Genomic DNA, 17,351 nt, shown 5'->3' with positions numbered 1-17,351 from the left:
AACCAGGCTGTTGTTGTCATGAGACCAGTCACCGTCGTCCAATGAGAAGCTCGTATTTGCCGTGGTCTGATAGTACGTCAAACATCAGAAGCTTCGGTGTCATTAGAATAAACCGCGCCCCCTGTGGAGCTCATCAGACAGTGACAGTAAATAAATAAAATAATAAAATAATAAAATAATAAAATAATAAAACACAGTGACAGTAAATAAATAAAATAATAAAATACTAAAATACAGTGACAGTAAATAATAAAATAAATAAAATAATAAAATACTAAGACACAGTGACAGTAAATAAATAAAATAATAAAATACTAAAATACTAAGACACAGTGACAGTAAATAATAAAATAATAAAATACTAAAATACAGTGACAGTAAATAAATAAAATACTAAAATACTAAAATACTAAGACACAGTGACAGTAAATAAATAAAATAATAAAATACTAAAATACTAAAATAATAAAATACTAAGACACAGTGACAGTAAATAAATAAAATAATAAAATACTAAAATACAGTGATAGTAAATAATAAAATAAATAAAATAATAAAATACTAAGACACAGTGACAGTAAATAAATAAAATAATAAAATACTAAAATACTAAGACACAGTGACAGTAAATAATAAAATAATAAAATACTAAAATACAGTGACAGTAAATAAATAAAATAATAAAATACTAAAATACTAAGACACAGTGACAGTAAATAAATAAAATAATAAAATACTAAAATAATAAAATACTAAGACACAGTGACAGTAAATAAATAAAATAATAAAATACTAAAATACAGTGATAGTAAATAAATAAAATACTAAAATACTAAAATACTAAGACACAGTGACAGTAAATAATAAAATAATAAAATACTAAAATACTAAGACACAGTGACAGTAAATAATAAAATAATAAAATAATAAAATACTAAGACACAGTGACAGTAAATAAATAAAATACTAAAATACTAAGACACAGTGACAGTAAATAATAAAATAATAAAATACTAAAATACAGTGACAGTAAATAAATAAAATAATAAAATACTAAAATACTAAGACACAGTGACAGTAAATAAATAAAATAATAAAATACTAAGACACAGTGACAGTAAATAAATAAAATACTAAAATACTAAGACACAGTGACAGTAAATAAATAAAATACTAAGACACAGTGACAGTAAATAATAAAATACTAAAATACTAAGACACAGTGACAGTAAATAAATAAAATACTAAGACACAGTGACAGTAAATAATAAAATACTAAGACACAGTGACAGTAAAGAAATAAAATACTAAGACACAGTGACAGTAAAGAAATAAAATACTAAGACACAGTGACAGTAAAGAAATAAAATACTAAGACACAGTGACAGTAAATAAATAAAATACTAAGACACAGTGACAGTAAAGAAATAAAATACTAAGACACAGTGACAGTAAATAAATAAAATACTAAGACACGTTTAATCAACGCACTTCTCCTGTTATCATGAACGCCCTTGACATTTTAACTTCATCTGTGTCCTTGCTTATAAAATGCTGCGTTCAATAAAACAGCAACCTCTAACATACAAAACTCCATTCAAATAATATATTAATTTTCAGGGCACACTTCAAATATATCAGTTCCCTTATGAAAAAGTAAATAAATAAATACTTCAAGAATAGCCTCATATTTTTTTTATGTATTTCTCAAACAATAGTCATGTATGATGTAATAAATGTGATCATTTTTTCTTGTTTATACTGGCCTTTAAAATTATTAATTTTATATGCAATTCCAATTAGTGTTTGGTGCACAAGTATTTTTAAGCTTGATGTGCAGCTTCAGCAGTCAAAATCAAATTTATCGTTGTATTCCTAAATTTTTTTTTGTACAAATATCTTTTTGTGTTTCCTTGGTCGCTGTTTCTCTGCAGCAGAAACATGGAATCAGGTACAAAAATGGATTTAACGTTTGAAGAAAATCAATGTTGATTTGTCTAACTCAGACTGCTGAAGCCTCCTATTACCTAAAAATAATTTATGATGTAATTTTACATAAAATAAGCACTAAATGTTGTCATGAGGAAGTGAAATTATAACAGAGCAAAACCTATTCCATAGGACTTATTGTTTAAAGAATTACTTGAAAATCATGAGCACCTCAAAGGATTTGTAAATTTATTGTATACTGTAGCAAAAATATAAAATAATTATAGATATAGTTGTAACATATACCTGTACAGCCATGTGATCTGATCTGATTAAAATGCTTCACGAGACAAACTGAAGCTTGAGAAAATGCACTTTTGAAGTTGAATGACAGCAGAAAAACACAACGATCAACAACAGAGGACACAACAGCATGAAGAAATACTGTCTTTATTCTTCATTTCACTGCAACAAAAGTTAATAAGAAAACTGTTGATACAGTTACAATAGCTGGTATATGTTGTTCATAACCATTAATACATAAAAGCAAATTCTGTCCTGGTTTATATCTGCAGGATGTAAAATTGTGCAACACATCCACCCACCGATAATACCTTATTTCTGTCAGCAAGCCAACACTGCTGCTGTAATATTGTGCTAAAGAAGTTGTTGTTTTCTGTGTATTATGTGTTTGTTTAAAACACCAAAGGAAAAACTGATATTGTAAATTCTAATTAACTTATACAGTTTCCTCTTTTCATTTCCTTTTATTTTTAAGATTTTTGATCTGGGTGCAAATACAGCAGCAGTGAAATAAAACACATCCTTAATCCACTTGATTTAGAGAAGGTCTTTGTGTAAGATGCTGTATTAGTCATCCCACACTGCATTGCAAATGTTACTGAACTCATCACATTAGCAATTACAACTTCTGCTTTCTATTATCTCATATAATGTGTGATTTCATGTTCATACATTTTGTGTTGTTTTATATTACACAGTTTGGGATACTAGCTGTGTGTCTTTGAGGTGGTTCACATTTCCATGGTAAAATCGCAGTGAGATGCCGTGGAGTGTAGTATTTCACCACGAGGTGAGGAAAATATGCTAATGATCTCATTTCCTGGATGTCTAGGCATGTATCTATTTGTTCCAGTGGATCTCATAAGACTTCTTCTCTGAGTAAGTGGTTTCTGTTACTCCTGTGCCACCTCTGACTTTTTCCTTTACCACCTTCACTACCAGACCACCAGCCAGGGCAATACCTGCTGCAGCCTTGCCTATCTCAGCCACAGCAGACAGAATGCGTGTTGTTGCTGCCACAGTGCCCCAGGGGTCTGATGCAGCCCTGCTAGCTACTGATGCCACACCCGACCCTGTTAACCCCTGCACAGCACCAGTTGACCCAACAGCAAGTGGAGCATTTACAGGTCCCACTTGAGTTAAGGCCGCCCCGGCTGCAGCACACTGTGGAGCCCCAGTGCCTGCAGCCACAGTAGCCACTGCATGCTGTCCTGCCGCCGAGGCTAAACTACCCTGAGCTACAGAAGCACTAGCTGCTCCTACAGCTGCAGTTTCAGGTCCACCGAGGGCTGCTGTGCTGAAAGCTGCTCCCTCCAGAGCTGCACCTAAAACAGCCCCAGCTCCCATGGTGCCTCCTACACCTGCTGCCAACCCCACAGCAGAGGCCCCTAGAATACTAACCTGCCCAAGGGCATCCATAGCACCTTCCCCAGGACTTGCAGCCTCAGCACCAACAATGGTTCCCACAGAACCACCCACAGCTCCACCTGCTACTGCGCCCAAAGCCACTGCAGTTTTACTTGAAGCTGCCGCCACTATAGCCCCTACAGCTTTCCCAACACTTGTGCCACCAGCTACAGACATGCCAGCTAACTGACCTGCAGCAAAACCTACTGAGTTTCCCACAAGAGATGCCCCAGCCGCAGCTGCTAAAGGGGCAGCCGCCCCAAATACTGCTCCGACTGCCATGCCGGTGGCTCCAGCAGCCACCAGGATCTTAATTTTTTCTAGCACCTTAGCAGAAAGTGCAGCCTCCCTCCTCATGCGAGTCAAGGATGATCGGACAGACTGTCGCCTGCTGCTTCCCTTACGCCTGCCTCTGAACTGGTCTCTACATCGATCAACTCTGTCCCTCAAGAAGCTGAAGGCACTGTGTCGGCTTTCAACTGTCCACTTCTCCACCTTCAAATTATTTTCTCCCTCCATGTCCCTGCTGATGAGCCCTGTCTCACTCATTTCTGCTATGTCAGACTCTAAGTCACATTTTCTTTGTTTTGGACATTTAGCCTCATCATCTATGCTGTTGTTTTCCCCTTGTTCTGCCCCCTCTGCTTCTTCCCGGTCCCTCAACATCCTCTTCTGCTCCTCTCTGATGGCTGCCTCCGCTTCTAAAAACATGGTATTGGTGTAAAACCCTCTGTCAGTCTGCTTCACCATCTCGTCCACTTTCATCAGGAGTTCTTTAACTTGTGCTGTGTTGCTGGGGTCTCTGTTGTTGAGAACATGGTACCGCCCACCACACCTGTCAATCAGAGCCTTAAGCCCAGCTGGTGCTGTGTTACTCAGGTACTCTTCAATCCCTGTTCCTTCCAGGTCATCACCTCTGGTAAAAAGAACCACTGTGTGGTGATGAAGAGCATCCTCCCCAAATATCTCTGTTAACTCACAGACAGCCTGGTTCTCGCTGTCTGTGTATCGTCCCACTGGCACCACCAGGAGGAAAGCATGTGGGCCAGGGGCAGAGAGAGAAACACATTTAGCTATCTCAGCATGAATCTGCTCCACAGTGAGGTGAGTGTCACCAAAACCTGGCATGTCAACCACTGTGACTCTCCTCATCCGCCTCTGTGCGACAGCTTGACCATCCTGCTCAGCAACGTCTTCCTCAGCGAGCTCAGTGCTCCCGAGCTCGCAGATCTGGGTGACAGAACTGGCGCTGATCTGTGACAGGAACTGTTTCCGGCCTAAGATGGTGTTTCCAGACGCACTCTTGCCGCATCCGGTCCTTCCAATGAGGACCAGTCTGAGTTCATCACTCCATCTGGTTTCAGAGTCATCACCCTCCTCCCCCCGCTCCATATCACATGGCTCCTTTATCTCTTCGTCATCTGCTGTGAAAAAAGTGCACAAGAGAAAATGACTTTTCATCCTCCGCTGTTAGAATGTCACTTGGATTATGACACAACGGGCTCTGTGAAACAGACATGTAAAGGAGCCCCGTGACTCCGTCTTTATGGTCATTCTATCTCTATGTGCTGGTTTTGCACAGAAACTCTCTACATCTTTTCTCTCTGTGGTTGTTTTGAATCCCTGGAGTCTCTTTAGAGACATTTCGTCACTGTTTTTAAATATTTTGTGTCTCTTTCATCACACTATGTCTGTGCTTAAAGAGACACATCTCTTAATGACTGCTTCATGTTTATTTGAGAACACTTTGCACTTTCTTTGTGGCTGTTTTAGAATCTTCTTTCAGGGATATTACACAGCTGTAACCTGGGGGCACCTTCAATAATCCATCCATGACTACAACAAACACATGGTCTTAAATGTTCTGTATTTCTACACCTTTTACACTCTAATAAACGTATGTAGCATGTACAGCATCTAATCATTTTGATGTTTATGTGAATATATGAACCTTAATGTACAGCTTTTCAGATCATCCACCCAACTTCAAGCTCTAATGTTACAAAATATTACGCTGAGCATTATACACTGATTAGTAATCTTTATTTTATCTTAAGGTTACTATTTCCTTCAGTGTTGTTATTTGTGAAAGGTCTGTTGCAACACTGGGATTCCCCTTGATGATTAACAAAGTCAAGTCTATAAATATACACCACTGGCAGCTATCACCACCTCCACTGTCTTCATTGTGTTTTGCTAATTTAGACAACACCAGTTGTGTTTTTGTGATATACGAGTCTGGTACAGTCAGTGTTTGTCAGGAAGGTTCAGCACAGAACAGAAACATCACAGCTGAAAGTGAAAGAGCGTGGGTTAGAGGTCAGATGACCTCAAGTCCTCACCTGGAAAATATCCAGAAACAAAAAGACACAAAACAATAAAAGTACAACAACAAGACTTAGAACTACCACATTAAGACATATATATCTTTATGTATAGTATATCTATGCCCAAAAATAAATGCAACAACAGTAAAAATACACGCAAAAATATTACTAGAAATAATAAATAAAACTTCTTAAAGGTGTTTGAGGCTCAGAGACCTGATTCCTGTCAACAGCTGACTGCGATATAAACTACGTAGTTAGTCTGGATGTTATTTATAACTCACGATCACTACTAAACACTAAACATCACATGAGGACTTCTTTAATTCTACAGTAAATATTACGAGCTGCATGTTTAACATTTATTATGTAGCATTAGCAGATCAGTTTTCACTGTGACATTAGCTGTCAACAGTCATTTAGCATTAGCATTATAGCTGTACCCGGTTGCTAACGCACTTTATGACATTATCTTACCCAAATCCATGTTATTAGAATCCCAGTCTCAATCCAAGAGGTCGTTTCTCCGCATTCAGGTTTTTGTTCCCATGATTTTGACTTTGATTAAGCTCCACGTTGGTTCGAGCTCAAAGTCTGTGCAGTGGACTTTGTCCGGCTGAGAGCGCCCCCTGCCGGCCGAGCTCCGCCCTGACAGCACAGTGTGATCCATGAGACACAGACAGTCACTTTATTTCAGTAAACTTCAGAACAAATGGCTTTTTCATTCGGCAGCAAGGATATTACTTCTGTGAATACACATATAGTTTTATAGGCTATAACAGTCGTGACATTTTCAATATTACATCAATTCCATAGATCTAAATTATTAAAATATGTCAATTTCCAGCAAAAACATGAAGGAAAATTACTTTAAAAAGGCAAAGAAACAGGAACTGAGCTGCAACATACTGTGTTACTGGTTGACATATTCTTTCCCAAAAGGATAACATTATTTTTTTTTATTAGAGATAATTCAAATAAGTAAAACAACTGCAGAGAGTTTAGTAATGCTCTCAGAAAGACCAGAAACGATGCAAAACTGATTAACCCCTTTGTTGGTTACAAAATCAGTAATCAAAAAGACATTAAAAAAAAAAAGAGATGGTAATGATAATATTTGACATTATACTGTCCTTCATGGAAACAAAATCTAAGATATGCACTTACAACTTTGGGTAGTAAAAACTAACAAAATAATAAAATAAACCTGTATTCCATCATTGAAATCTGTGTAATCTAACCACCAAAAGGCTGGATTTTAATGAGGTGAGGTCAAATTTATATTTGGCAAACACATACATTTACATTTGAAGCTTAATGGGCTTTAGACACATCAAATCTAGACCGGACACAATACAGGAGGGTTTAGCAAAGTTTTGAAGCAAAATTTATTATACTAAAATTACTTATATTCCAAAGTACAGTTATATAATCCTCAAGTTATCAAAAGTGAGTTTCCCTTATCAACCTGGTCCAGAGACTTCTTTTATTTCTTAATCGTTCAATTTTCCAATTATAAATTACTGAGAGCACAGAAACTCAGGTCTTTGTCAGAAACAGACTAACCTGCACTTCCACGTTACGTTTTTGTGTCACATTTAGGGTTCTTCTCTTGTTTTCAGCAGAGCACCTGGCTTTTGAACAAGTGACAACAGCTTTTATTTCTTTCACTGTCGTCAGAGTCTGCAAGTCAAGCCACTCCTCGTGGACTGTGCATTTGCTCCCTCCACTTCTCTGCCCGTTGCAGAGCGCAGAGGTGCAGCGCTATAGCTCTGTGCGAGAGCGGGAGATGCGAGGACCTTTCCTGATTTCTTTTCTCTTCTCTTCTTTCCTCCTCCTCTTCTCCTCTTCCCTCAGGATCTTCTGAAAAGCCTCTGCAGTGTGAAGCACCTGAAGCAGGTTAGAAAGTGTGAGCGACTGCTATTAAAGCCACTGTAGGAGTGCAAAGTGTAAAGTAAAGGTCTGTACGTGTGTGGTAGTGAGGGTGTGTATAGTGATGCAGAATCCTACTCACATCGTCTCTCTCTGTGCGGTACGGATTTATAAAGTCTGGAGACTTCTCCGTTATTCCCAGCTCCTGTGACATCTGAGAGATGAGCAGAACACATATTTGACAGAGGAAAAGAGAAGGAGGGAAACGTCGTCATCATCATCATCTCCTCAACAGAGAGAAGGAATAAAATGAGACAATCACTGATTCTGTAGCTAAAAGCAGAATGATGCAATTTAAAAAGCAGCTGCAGGCAACATCTACACTTCTTCTGGTTCCTGTGGCAACAAATCAACGTATGAAATGCTGTCAATCACATTAAGGATATACATACCAACACATCTTTACAAAGATGGATACGTGTGTGTGTCATTTGATGTTGACTCACTGGATAAAACAACAGATGCTTTGATTTTTAGTGGGAGTTACTATCACTACAATGAATCATAACAAGATTCTTACAAATATTATGATGCTGAACTGGAAATGAGTGCAATTACAAATCCTCCAAGAGAAGAGAAGGAAATACCTACACTACGTTTTGGATGAAACTCGTCCCTGCACTAAATCAGGGGCTGTTTACACTGTACGCACTACATACATCTATTGAAACAATTTAAGGTGTAACATTAATAGCATTAGGTTACAGTTTCTCTTGTAGTTTCTCAATATATTTCCAGGAAACAATGATTGAAACATATGCTGAAACTAAAATGTGGAACTTATTAACACATAAAGCATTTTTATAGTCCTGAGCCTCATGTTAAATGGCTTGAAGAAGTCGGTAGTTTGAAAATCCTCCAACTCACCTAAAACAGCTTTGAGACTAAATGAAGTGATGACTCTAAATAACAAGATGCTGGAACTTTGGTATCAGAAAGTGATAATCTGCGAAATCACATTCAGTTCTAATGTGAACAACTGAAGAGGAAGTATGACTTTTGCAACAGGACCTGAAACAACTTCACCAACACACAGAAAAACTGTGGTTTCAAAAATGTAGCTTAATTCATTTCCATGTATGTACTCCTCCTTTATGGGTGCAGGTTCAAAAGCAGGATTATGCAAATCTATAGAAAGATGGGAGTTGACTTTACTGTAAATATAACTATTGATGCAGAAAGTTTTTTGTCAAGACAATCAATGTTAGATACAGACTGGTTCATTACAATATCAGCTCTATTTAACAACACAGAGATAACACAAATGCAGACCTGAAATATCCTTACTTCGACAATACGGGCACACCAGCACTCTTTTATAAAAATAATAGTAATTAGCTGTTAATTGTCTGTAAAGAACTCAAATACTTTATAATGTGTCTGGATGAAATTGAGAGTGAATCACATTTTCTTTTGTCCCATCTCTGTTAAGAGAATTTAAGAAAATCTATATTAGATGTGATGCATGAGAAAGAGTCTTGAATATTCTGGAGTACTGATGAATAAAAGATAAAACGGATGTTTAATTTCGGTGTTTGTAAGGCTGCAAAATTACCATCTAAAGCCTGAAGAGAAGACAGGCTGCTTGTCTGTTTAGTCCTGGTATTGTAAATTATACAGAAGGCAGGATGTAGCTGTTTCTGCTGTTATGTTGATCTCAGGTGACTCTGAACCCTCTTTTAGTTATGTTGCACGTCATTAACTTGTTCTCTTTCTCTGGGAAACCTTTCTGCAGATGTCTCCACCCTTGGAGCTGCTCGTTTACAGTATGCAGGCCTAATGTTTTGAAAGCTGCTTGTCGTCGCTCTTTTCCTACACATTAAGGTCTTGACCCTGATTAAGTGCTAGAAAAACAAACTTCTTTGAAAGAGCGGTTCCTTATAGGGTACAAATTGTGCAAATACATGAGATAATAATAAAAATCAATCAACCAATTAATCAATCAGAAGCAGAAAAACTTAGGTTTCCCAATTTAAATCAGGAAGTGGGTCCTTCTATTTCATACCTTAGACTGGTTTTCCAAACAGAATCATAAATAATATCTTGCAAAAACTGTAATCTCAAAAATCTCTGAGCTCCAAGAAGAATTATGGATCCACCTGCCTTTCATAGATAAAAACCTAAACAAATCTTTTAAAAATTAAGTCAACTCTAACCAATGAGGTTCAGTTCATAGCCAATATACACACAGCTGAAAGAAGCCGTTTCTAGGAGCAGAAATAAACCTTCTCAGAAACAAAAAGCCTCTAAAGAACTGAAGGTGTTCCTAATTATTTGTTGCTGTTAAATTACGAGAGCTGCGTAGGCTTGTGACATCAGACTAATTGAGCCTAAACTGAGCAATCATCCAGCACACCTAGTATTTATTTTGCTGCTGTTTTCTTGGCACCTCTGCCTGCCCCTCATCATGGTTTTAAATTAAAACCAAAAGCCTGAGAAAATTGACACCATGCCTGTGTCCTTTATTGGCGTAACTGTGCTCTTAGAGGTGTTGAATAATACTGGATCTCTGGGGTTTTGAAGAATTATAGCTTATTTTCACATTAGCACTTTGGAGCTAGAGCTACATGAAATAGAGAGAGGGGATCAGAAACTAAGTGTGGGGTTACTGAAACACAAGTGAGGTCTGGATGCACACTTTCAGGGTGCTAAGTGCTGCTGCTTTGAGCCTCAGAATTAATCCAGTATATAATCCTCTTGGCACATTGCTAAGGTCACAGATTAATCCTGCAGGAGTTTAGTTCATTTACACACACATTAAACAGAGAATGCTGTTATAACGACTTTGCAAAAGTCACAATAGGTCAGGTTCAAGTTTGATGACCGAAAGGTTTTAGCCGTCAGCAGCACTAACCTGACCTACGCTTGTCATCTCTATGTGCACCTGCTGTATTTACTCTATTACACTGAATGATTATATTGCAATGTTATCCACAATCTATCTACACCCTCCTACAGAGAAGGTTTCCATTTGCATCTGATGCAATATTATTTTAACATTCTGCTCTGATTGCAAATGCACAGAAAACCGCAAAAAGAAACTTAACTCAACTCAACCAGTCATGAAAGTGATGTAAACCTTACACATAGGCAGGCAGTTGAAAGAACTTCTGCTTCTCACATGTTCAAGGACTTCACTTTTAGACTAATATTTGTATGAACTCTTGAATGTGATTTGAGTCCTCGTTTTCAAGAACAAATTCTTTGCTCAAAGACTCTTTAATTCAACCTCTAAACAAAGGCAGAGCTGAATTTAAAAGCTAAACCTGTAATTTGCAGAAGACATCACTAGGTTTTGACAATCCAATTATTGAAAGGTGACATTTGTTAGAATGTGGACAGATGAAAATATGACTGTCTGGTCTTACAAGCGTGAGGACATGTTGGTGGGCTCCTCCTGTAAAAACTCCTGTCTGGTTACAGAAATTCAGCCCCCAGCGCAGCAGACCGCCCCAGTCAGCGTTCCGGTCATAGTAGTGGTGGACAATCCGGGGAAAACGTAACGCCACATCACCAAAAAATGCTGTGTTCTCCACCACATGGGAATAAGCTGCAGACGGTCGTACAGATAGAGAGGAGAGGAAAAGTAAGTTAATTAGAAGAATAGAAACAGGGTGAGGACAATTCTGATGATTTTGAAGATATATTTGTGCTGACTCAAAACACAGAACATGCTGATAAATAGAACAAAAGGAAAATGTGCAGTTCAAGCAATAGATGATTCGATTCGGGAACAGGAACAGCGGGGTTGAATAAGTCTTAAAAAGAGAATCTGAGCTTCACGGCATTCAGACAGATATGAGAGACATAATTCACATTAGTGGCTCCCTAGCACCAAAAGAAGAGAGAGAGACTGACGGACATGGAGCTTTTAGAGGTGCTTAAGACAAACTAGTCAGAGGTGTTGAAGACAGAATCAGACAGTGAAAGAGACTCTTAGAGGTGCGGCTAAATAAAGTGCCTTATATAAGCAGAGCAAGAGAAATGATGAAGTGAGTCAGACCTTCTTTGATCTTATCGTCCATGGGGAAGGGGTCATCAGGCTGCATGTTGGCCGCAACCAGGATTTGTCTCGAGTCCTCCAACACCTGAAGAATAAAGAGAAAGAGAGATTCAGTTATTGTGCAGTGTTTAATTAATGCAAATTGCTGTAATAATTAAGTAGAAATACAATGTACCTCCTCAGTGAAAGCTGCTTTTCCACTACATAAAGTTAAAATCTTGTTTGCTTCGTCACTGTATTTTAAAAACTAGTTAATGTTTATTTTTGAAAAGGTGACACACTTCCTCATTTGGGTGTACATAATTAAAGTTCCCCATAAAATATGTTCAGCTTCTATTTGAGTTCCCAGTGTCATCCTCTGTTTCCTATCTGCCTGGAGTAGTGTTTGGCTAGGAGATTTTACAGTTGTAGTTTAGTTTTATAGTTGTGTATTTTGTTTTATTGTAAATTTAATCATGATTTTATTGTTTATTCTGGATGCAATGACTTTCTGTAGTGGAAAACTCCCATTAGGCACAGTGCATTGAGCTAAATGCTGATTATACCTGCCTATGATATTTTACACATCCCTTTCTATTAGTGCAGGAAATATGAGCGGCTATGTGTAATGTTTGAAGTAAGATACGGTTCAAAGCGAGTGTTTGGATAATAAGGTAAAATGTGCCTTCAGAGAAACTAGGTTTCACACTTTAAGTTGTGTTCTGGTAAAAATAGAGATATTCTGAGCATTCAGAAACATTTTGTGATTAGAGTCTGTGTGTACGAGGACGGTATAAAGAAGTGAGAAGTGTGAAGAAACACTGTACTCACTCTATCTCTTGCTCACACACACACAGAAATGCTGACAGTGTATTTCTGCCACTGAGGGGGGGACTATGCATGTTGCCCTTGGGAGACACACAGATGCATAGATGGCAGTCCACTGGGAAACTGAGGATTACTGTAAAGCAAAGCCCCCAGCCTTGTTTAAGCTGTGGGCTTTAAGTAGCGGAGTCTGAATTAAGATTCAAATGCATGCAAAGAGAGATGCTGATGAATCCCATCACTGGATTTTAAACCTTTGATTATCTTGGTGCGTGAACCTTCTTGTCCTTCAATCTGCTCAGAGGACGAGAAGGTTGAGCTCTTAGGAAGACCTGTTGCTCTTAGTGTTTCTAATCTGATGCTTGATTCTGCTGCTGCCTCACTGTGTGAGTTTATAATGTGAGAGAACACACACACAACCCACCTTAAAGAGTCCTTTGAGCATGATGTCTATGATCTTGTACTGCTGGTTGATGTCGTTCAGCTCGACCAGATTCTTGAGCGCGTTCAACTGATCTTTTCTCTTGGTCTCAAACAGCCGCTTGTCTGATAACAAGTAGTTTAGGACGACACACACTTTTCACATGGATAACTCACTCGTGTCCATCTGTCACACTTAAAGAACATACATGCACACAGACAGACATCCACACAGTTATGCCTCTGTGTTTTTGCAGCACGCTGACAGCAAAAGGATACAGATCTCCAGGTTGGAGTCATGTCTCAGTCTGTGCGTGTCGGACTCTGCTGAGCCGAGGACGACAGAGGCGAGTGCCAGGACCACTGTACACACACTCCACATGGTCAGCAGGGGGTAGCAAAGAGGCGTTGGCCTGAACATACATGACAAACCAAGAGATCACATCACGCTGTTAAACATCAAAATGTTGGCACAGGGTTGCACGATTTAAAATTTACAGGCAGCTGCACATCTTTCCCTTCACAAAACAGGATTCTGTGATAGTGATGGATGAACAGGCTGTATTTCGATAAAAATATCACTGAAATCGTTTTTTTATTCACGCAGCTATTTTCCTTCTTCCAATAGGTACTAGAAAGCCTCTCTCTCCTGTGATAATTGTCTAGTATGCAAAACAGAGAAACATGTTGGGGATAAGTGGACAATATGGAACAACAGAGGGTAGCCACCAGTTGTAAGGGGGCTCCTTATGTTCATTACAAAAAAAAACAAAAAAAACACACACATCTGATGTTTGGCTCTTACAAAATCCCCGGAGGAACTTTTACAATCTCTGACACTCTATGCAGAGCAGTGGTCTTCAATGTTTTCATTCAGTTGCAGCTCCTTTTGTCCTCAGAGGCTTCTTATACATTTGAAAGGGAGCGATGAAAGCGAGAAAATAAATGTAACAGCTAAAAATAGTGGCTCATCAAATGAAAATTTGATAAAAGCCGCTTTTTAAAGAAAACAGCGGAAAACAGAAGAGAGTGGTGGGAGGGAAAATACAATGTTGATGAAAAGATACAAGACATTATTCAAATAATTCAATGCATAATTTAGTAAGGGCTCCATCAGTGATAGTATCAGAGGGATGTGGAGGGGTATGTCAGAATGTGAGGAGCAGGAGGAGGACGGGATTTGAAGGTATAAGCAGAGGGGTGCTGAGGCTGAGGAAAGGGGGAGAAGTCGAGGAGTGGGAAGGCGAGACCCTGCGGGAAACAACAGCTTTCCTGGTGAATATTTCATCTGCCTTTGCTAAGGCACAGCGATAAAACCGAAAAATTCACGAATACTGTAGGAGAGCAAACGCAAGATAGAGGAGGGGTACGAGTCTGCGCGGGAGGATAATGAGCACCCGGGACTTGATTTTGCACTGACAGAAATAATCTTTACAAGCCTGGCTGCTTATTTCTAAATCTGAAGGACTAGGGAGCGAGCAAACGTCCCAGGGTGTGAATGTTAATTTAGACTGAATGAGTCCCCTCAAGGATCTTACTTAAATCAGTGGAGAAAAGCATATGCTCCAAGAAACAATCCCTCTTCTGAGTGCAGATAATATGGACCAACACAGATCATTTCACACTAAAGCGTCCTGTTTTACGATACTTTCACAGCCCATTCTGACAGCAGAGTCTGATCTTAGAGGAGATTACAACAGATTATTCTGCACCTGCCAATATAACATCAAAGACTGCTCAGCAGAAGAATGCTGACTATTTTGTTGCTGTTATTTTGGCTTTAAGTCGGGGTTTCTGTGGCCATTGGAGTTCCTTATTTAAAAATAAAACCATAAAACAACTTTTTTTCTTCCAGAGTCAGCAGAAACAAGTGTTCCTGAAGCCTGCTGAGTGAAGACAATGTTCGATTAAGGCCAATTTGTGCATTCTGGGAACAACATTTGGGTAGCTTCCCAGCCTTCTGAGAAACGCTGCACTAAATATCCTTAAGTGCTGGTCAAAAGCCTCAATATTTCCAGATAACAGCCAAGGAGAAGAGGGCCTTGACTCTACGGTAGCAGCAGCTCGCAGGGTTATTTGATGTTTCTGTGCAGCCATGTACCTCTGACAGCGAAAATATCAGCGAAAAGGGGTTATCGCCGCTGGCACAACTTAATGCAATCAACACTTACATCCAGCAGCTGTTAATGTTGCCATGTAATAGGGCAAAGTGCTGAGACTTTAAGAAGTAGTGTAAGAAGGGCATTACGGGCGGGAATCAATCATCTCTAATGTGGCATGGGCAGCACAGAAATGAGAGTCTAAATGCATCCATTAGCTGTAAGCAGGCAGTCCTAATTACACACAGCGATCGATTTAAAAACTCAGGTGGCGTTTCTGAGACCACATGAGAACTGCAGCCATAATGTTAAGTTCACCTTGAACCTTTTGCTCGGCCTTTGACCTCTGACAGAAACCCCCCCATCTTTCATAATTTAGGTGTGTAACACAGTGTACACTGTGCACACACCAGCCCACTGAACATTTACACAACACTGCTACTCTGCAAGACACATGCTTTTATATTGTCCCATACTGAATCCTGGACTGGATGGATTTCCCTCCAGCCTACCCACTGATGCTCAGAACCCACGGTGGGAGGGCCCGGTTCGTATTTGGTCTGTCAAAATGTGGCACTGAAATCCTGCTGCTACGAGGAGGTCTGAAGGCAGAGTGGCTCTTGCTGAAGCCGCGTAAGCCCACGTAAATCTCTTGGCCGGAGGAGATTTTCTTCTGCCAACAACAATCTCCTGTGGCAAAGAGGCTGGAGTTTGATTTCCTGTGTGGGAGATCCAGGTTCCAGCTTTGTCAGATAAGTAGGATACCGTATCTTATCATAACACAGACCTTGAAGATAGCTGCACTCTGCATTTTAATTCCCAGTGGTGTGCAAAAATGCATGCCACACTCTACAATGTAACGCTAATGTGCAATTTCTGTAATCGCAGCGAGACAGGAAAACCGTCTTCTGGAAATAATCTTCAATCAAGAGCAAGAAACCGTCCACACTGCCAACCAGCCATCTATGTGACACTGATTTCAAGAGGCAAAAGTGACCCTTGAGGTGAAAGCAACTCCTGAGAGGATGGAAAAAGCAAGATGCCTATCAGACAGCTGGATGTGCAGCCGCACTGGATCCAGATTCCCCTCAGGCAGCCTGCCTGCTGTGAGTGGTTTGAGGTTCAAGGACTGACACATCATCTCACTTTCTGTGATTCCATCTGTGCAGCACCCCCCCCCCCCCCCCCCCCCCCCCCCATCATCATTCATGCAGCGGCACAGACATGCGTAATGCTGATTATGGCAGAGTCTGGATAAAGGCTGTCATGTGGACCATCAATTACAGATGCTTAATTGACTGCATGTCCCCTACCCGACCTGTCTTAAATTCAGCCTTCACAAACAATTACAGGAGTTGATTTTCTTAATTGTAAAACAACAATTTCACGTCTAGTGCGAAGCAGCAGTTTCTGATCATGATCTACTGGAGATACACATCAACTCCGCAGTAATATCTCACTCTTATTTATACAGGGTTTCATCAGGGCTGCACTTTGGGGAATTAAACAACTACACGAAGCCGCTCCTCCGCACATTTATTCCGCTGATCACCGCAGCTGCATGCCCCCAGACAGCGGCCAGCACAGCGGATCCGACCGACAAAGCGCTGGACATTACGGCCACAGAACTCACCCCGGACCCGTCACCGTGTGGAGGCGACAAACGGCAGCGATTAGCGGACAGCGTCTGCTCCAAAGTGGACCACTTCAATCTTTGTTCATGTCCACACAACACGTCAAAGGTCTCCTCTCCGGTTCTGTGGGCGGTGAAACGGCCAGTTCTCCTCCTTCTAACCGCAGGTAACAACCGCACGGAGCTGGAGGTGTTCATTTACATGCGGCTCTCGCTGCTCCACTCCGCCAGCGCCACGATCGCACCGGCTGCCTCGGTCTGGACGAATGACAGCGAGCACGGAGGAGGACGTGTTTCAGCACGGACGGTTTAGGGAGGGACACCGCCTCAGCGTTCCGCTTCCCTCTAGTTCCTCCTGTGGAAGTAACGAAGTACATTTACTGTACTTCAGAGGGGGAGTACCACTAGTACTCAAGTAGAAATATTACCACATAAACCACATAATTAACAATTAGGTAGTAATGGTTTTAAATGTACTTCTGGTGCTAAATTAC

General features: G+C 39.9%; 2 protein-coding genes across 3 annotated transcripts; both read right to left on the bottom strand.

Annotated features, from left to right (window-relative positions):
• Positions 1-2,362: 2,362 nt before the first annotated feature.
• Positions 2,363-7,628, bottom strand: LOC113152519. Of its 2 annotated transcripts, none has more exons than XM_026345809.1 (3): positions 7,533-7,628; positions 6,444-6,614; positions 2,363-5,063 (listed from the first exon to the last, which is right to left on the bottom strand). In XM_026345809.1, exons 2-3 carry the CDS (start codon positions 6,451-6,453, stop codon positions 3,073-3,075), a joined length of 2,001 nt encoding a protein of 666 aa, XP_026201594.1. In that variant the 5' UTR covers positions 6,454-6,614; positions 7,533-7,628; the 3' UTR covers positions 2,363-3,072. The 2 variants fall into 2 exon arrangements, with proteins under 2 accessions (XP_026201594.1, XP_026201604.1); XM_026345819.1 differs by having other exon boundaries at positions 2,363-5,060.
• On the bottom strand, positions 6,699-17,110 carry LOC113152768 (coiled-coil domain-containing protein 134). Its single transcript, XM_026346200.1, has 7 exons — positions 16,858-17,110; positions 13,405-13,538; positions 13,130-13,251; positions 11,902-11,986; positions 11,267-11,448; positions 7,981-8,052; positions 6,699-7,856 (listed from the first exon to the last, which is right to left on the bottom strand). Exons 2-7 carry the CDS (start codon positions 13,505-13,507, stop codon positions 7,731-7,733), a joined length of 690 nt encoding a protein of 229 aa, XP_026201985.1. The 5' UTR covers positions 13,508-13,538; positions 16,858-17,110; the 3' UTR covers positions 6,699-7,730.
• Between the last annotated feature and the right edge of the window lie 241 nt (positions 17,111-17,351).

The sequence above is a fragment of the Anabas testudineus genome, chromosome 8, assembly GCF_900324465.2.
Source record: "Anabas testudineus chromosome 8, fAnaTes1.2, whole genome shotgun sequence".
NCBI classification, from domain to species: domain Eukaryota; kingdom Metazoa; phylum Chordata; class Actinopteri; order Anabantiformes; family Anabantidae; genus Anabas; species Anabas testudineus.
This window is presented reverse-complemented; position numbering and strand designations above follow the sequence as displayed.

Bases quoted from the DNA above. Each gene is read 5' to 3' on its own strand.
- LOC113152768 (XM_026346200.1), bottom strand. From the start codon at position 13,507: ATGTGGAGTGTGTGTACAGTGGTCCTGGCACTCGCCTCTGTCGTCCTC. The intron at 11,449-11,901 runs GTCTGACTCACT...GACCGTCTGCAG, and splicing joins GGACGATAAGATCAAAGAAG to CTTATTCCCATGTGGTGGAG. The intron at 7,857-7,980 runs GTGAGTAGGATT...AACCTGCTTCAG, and splicing joins ACCGCACAGAGAGAGACGAT to GTGCTTCACACTGCAGAGGC.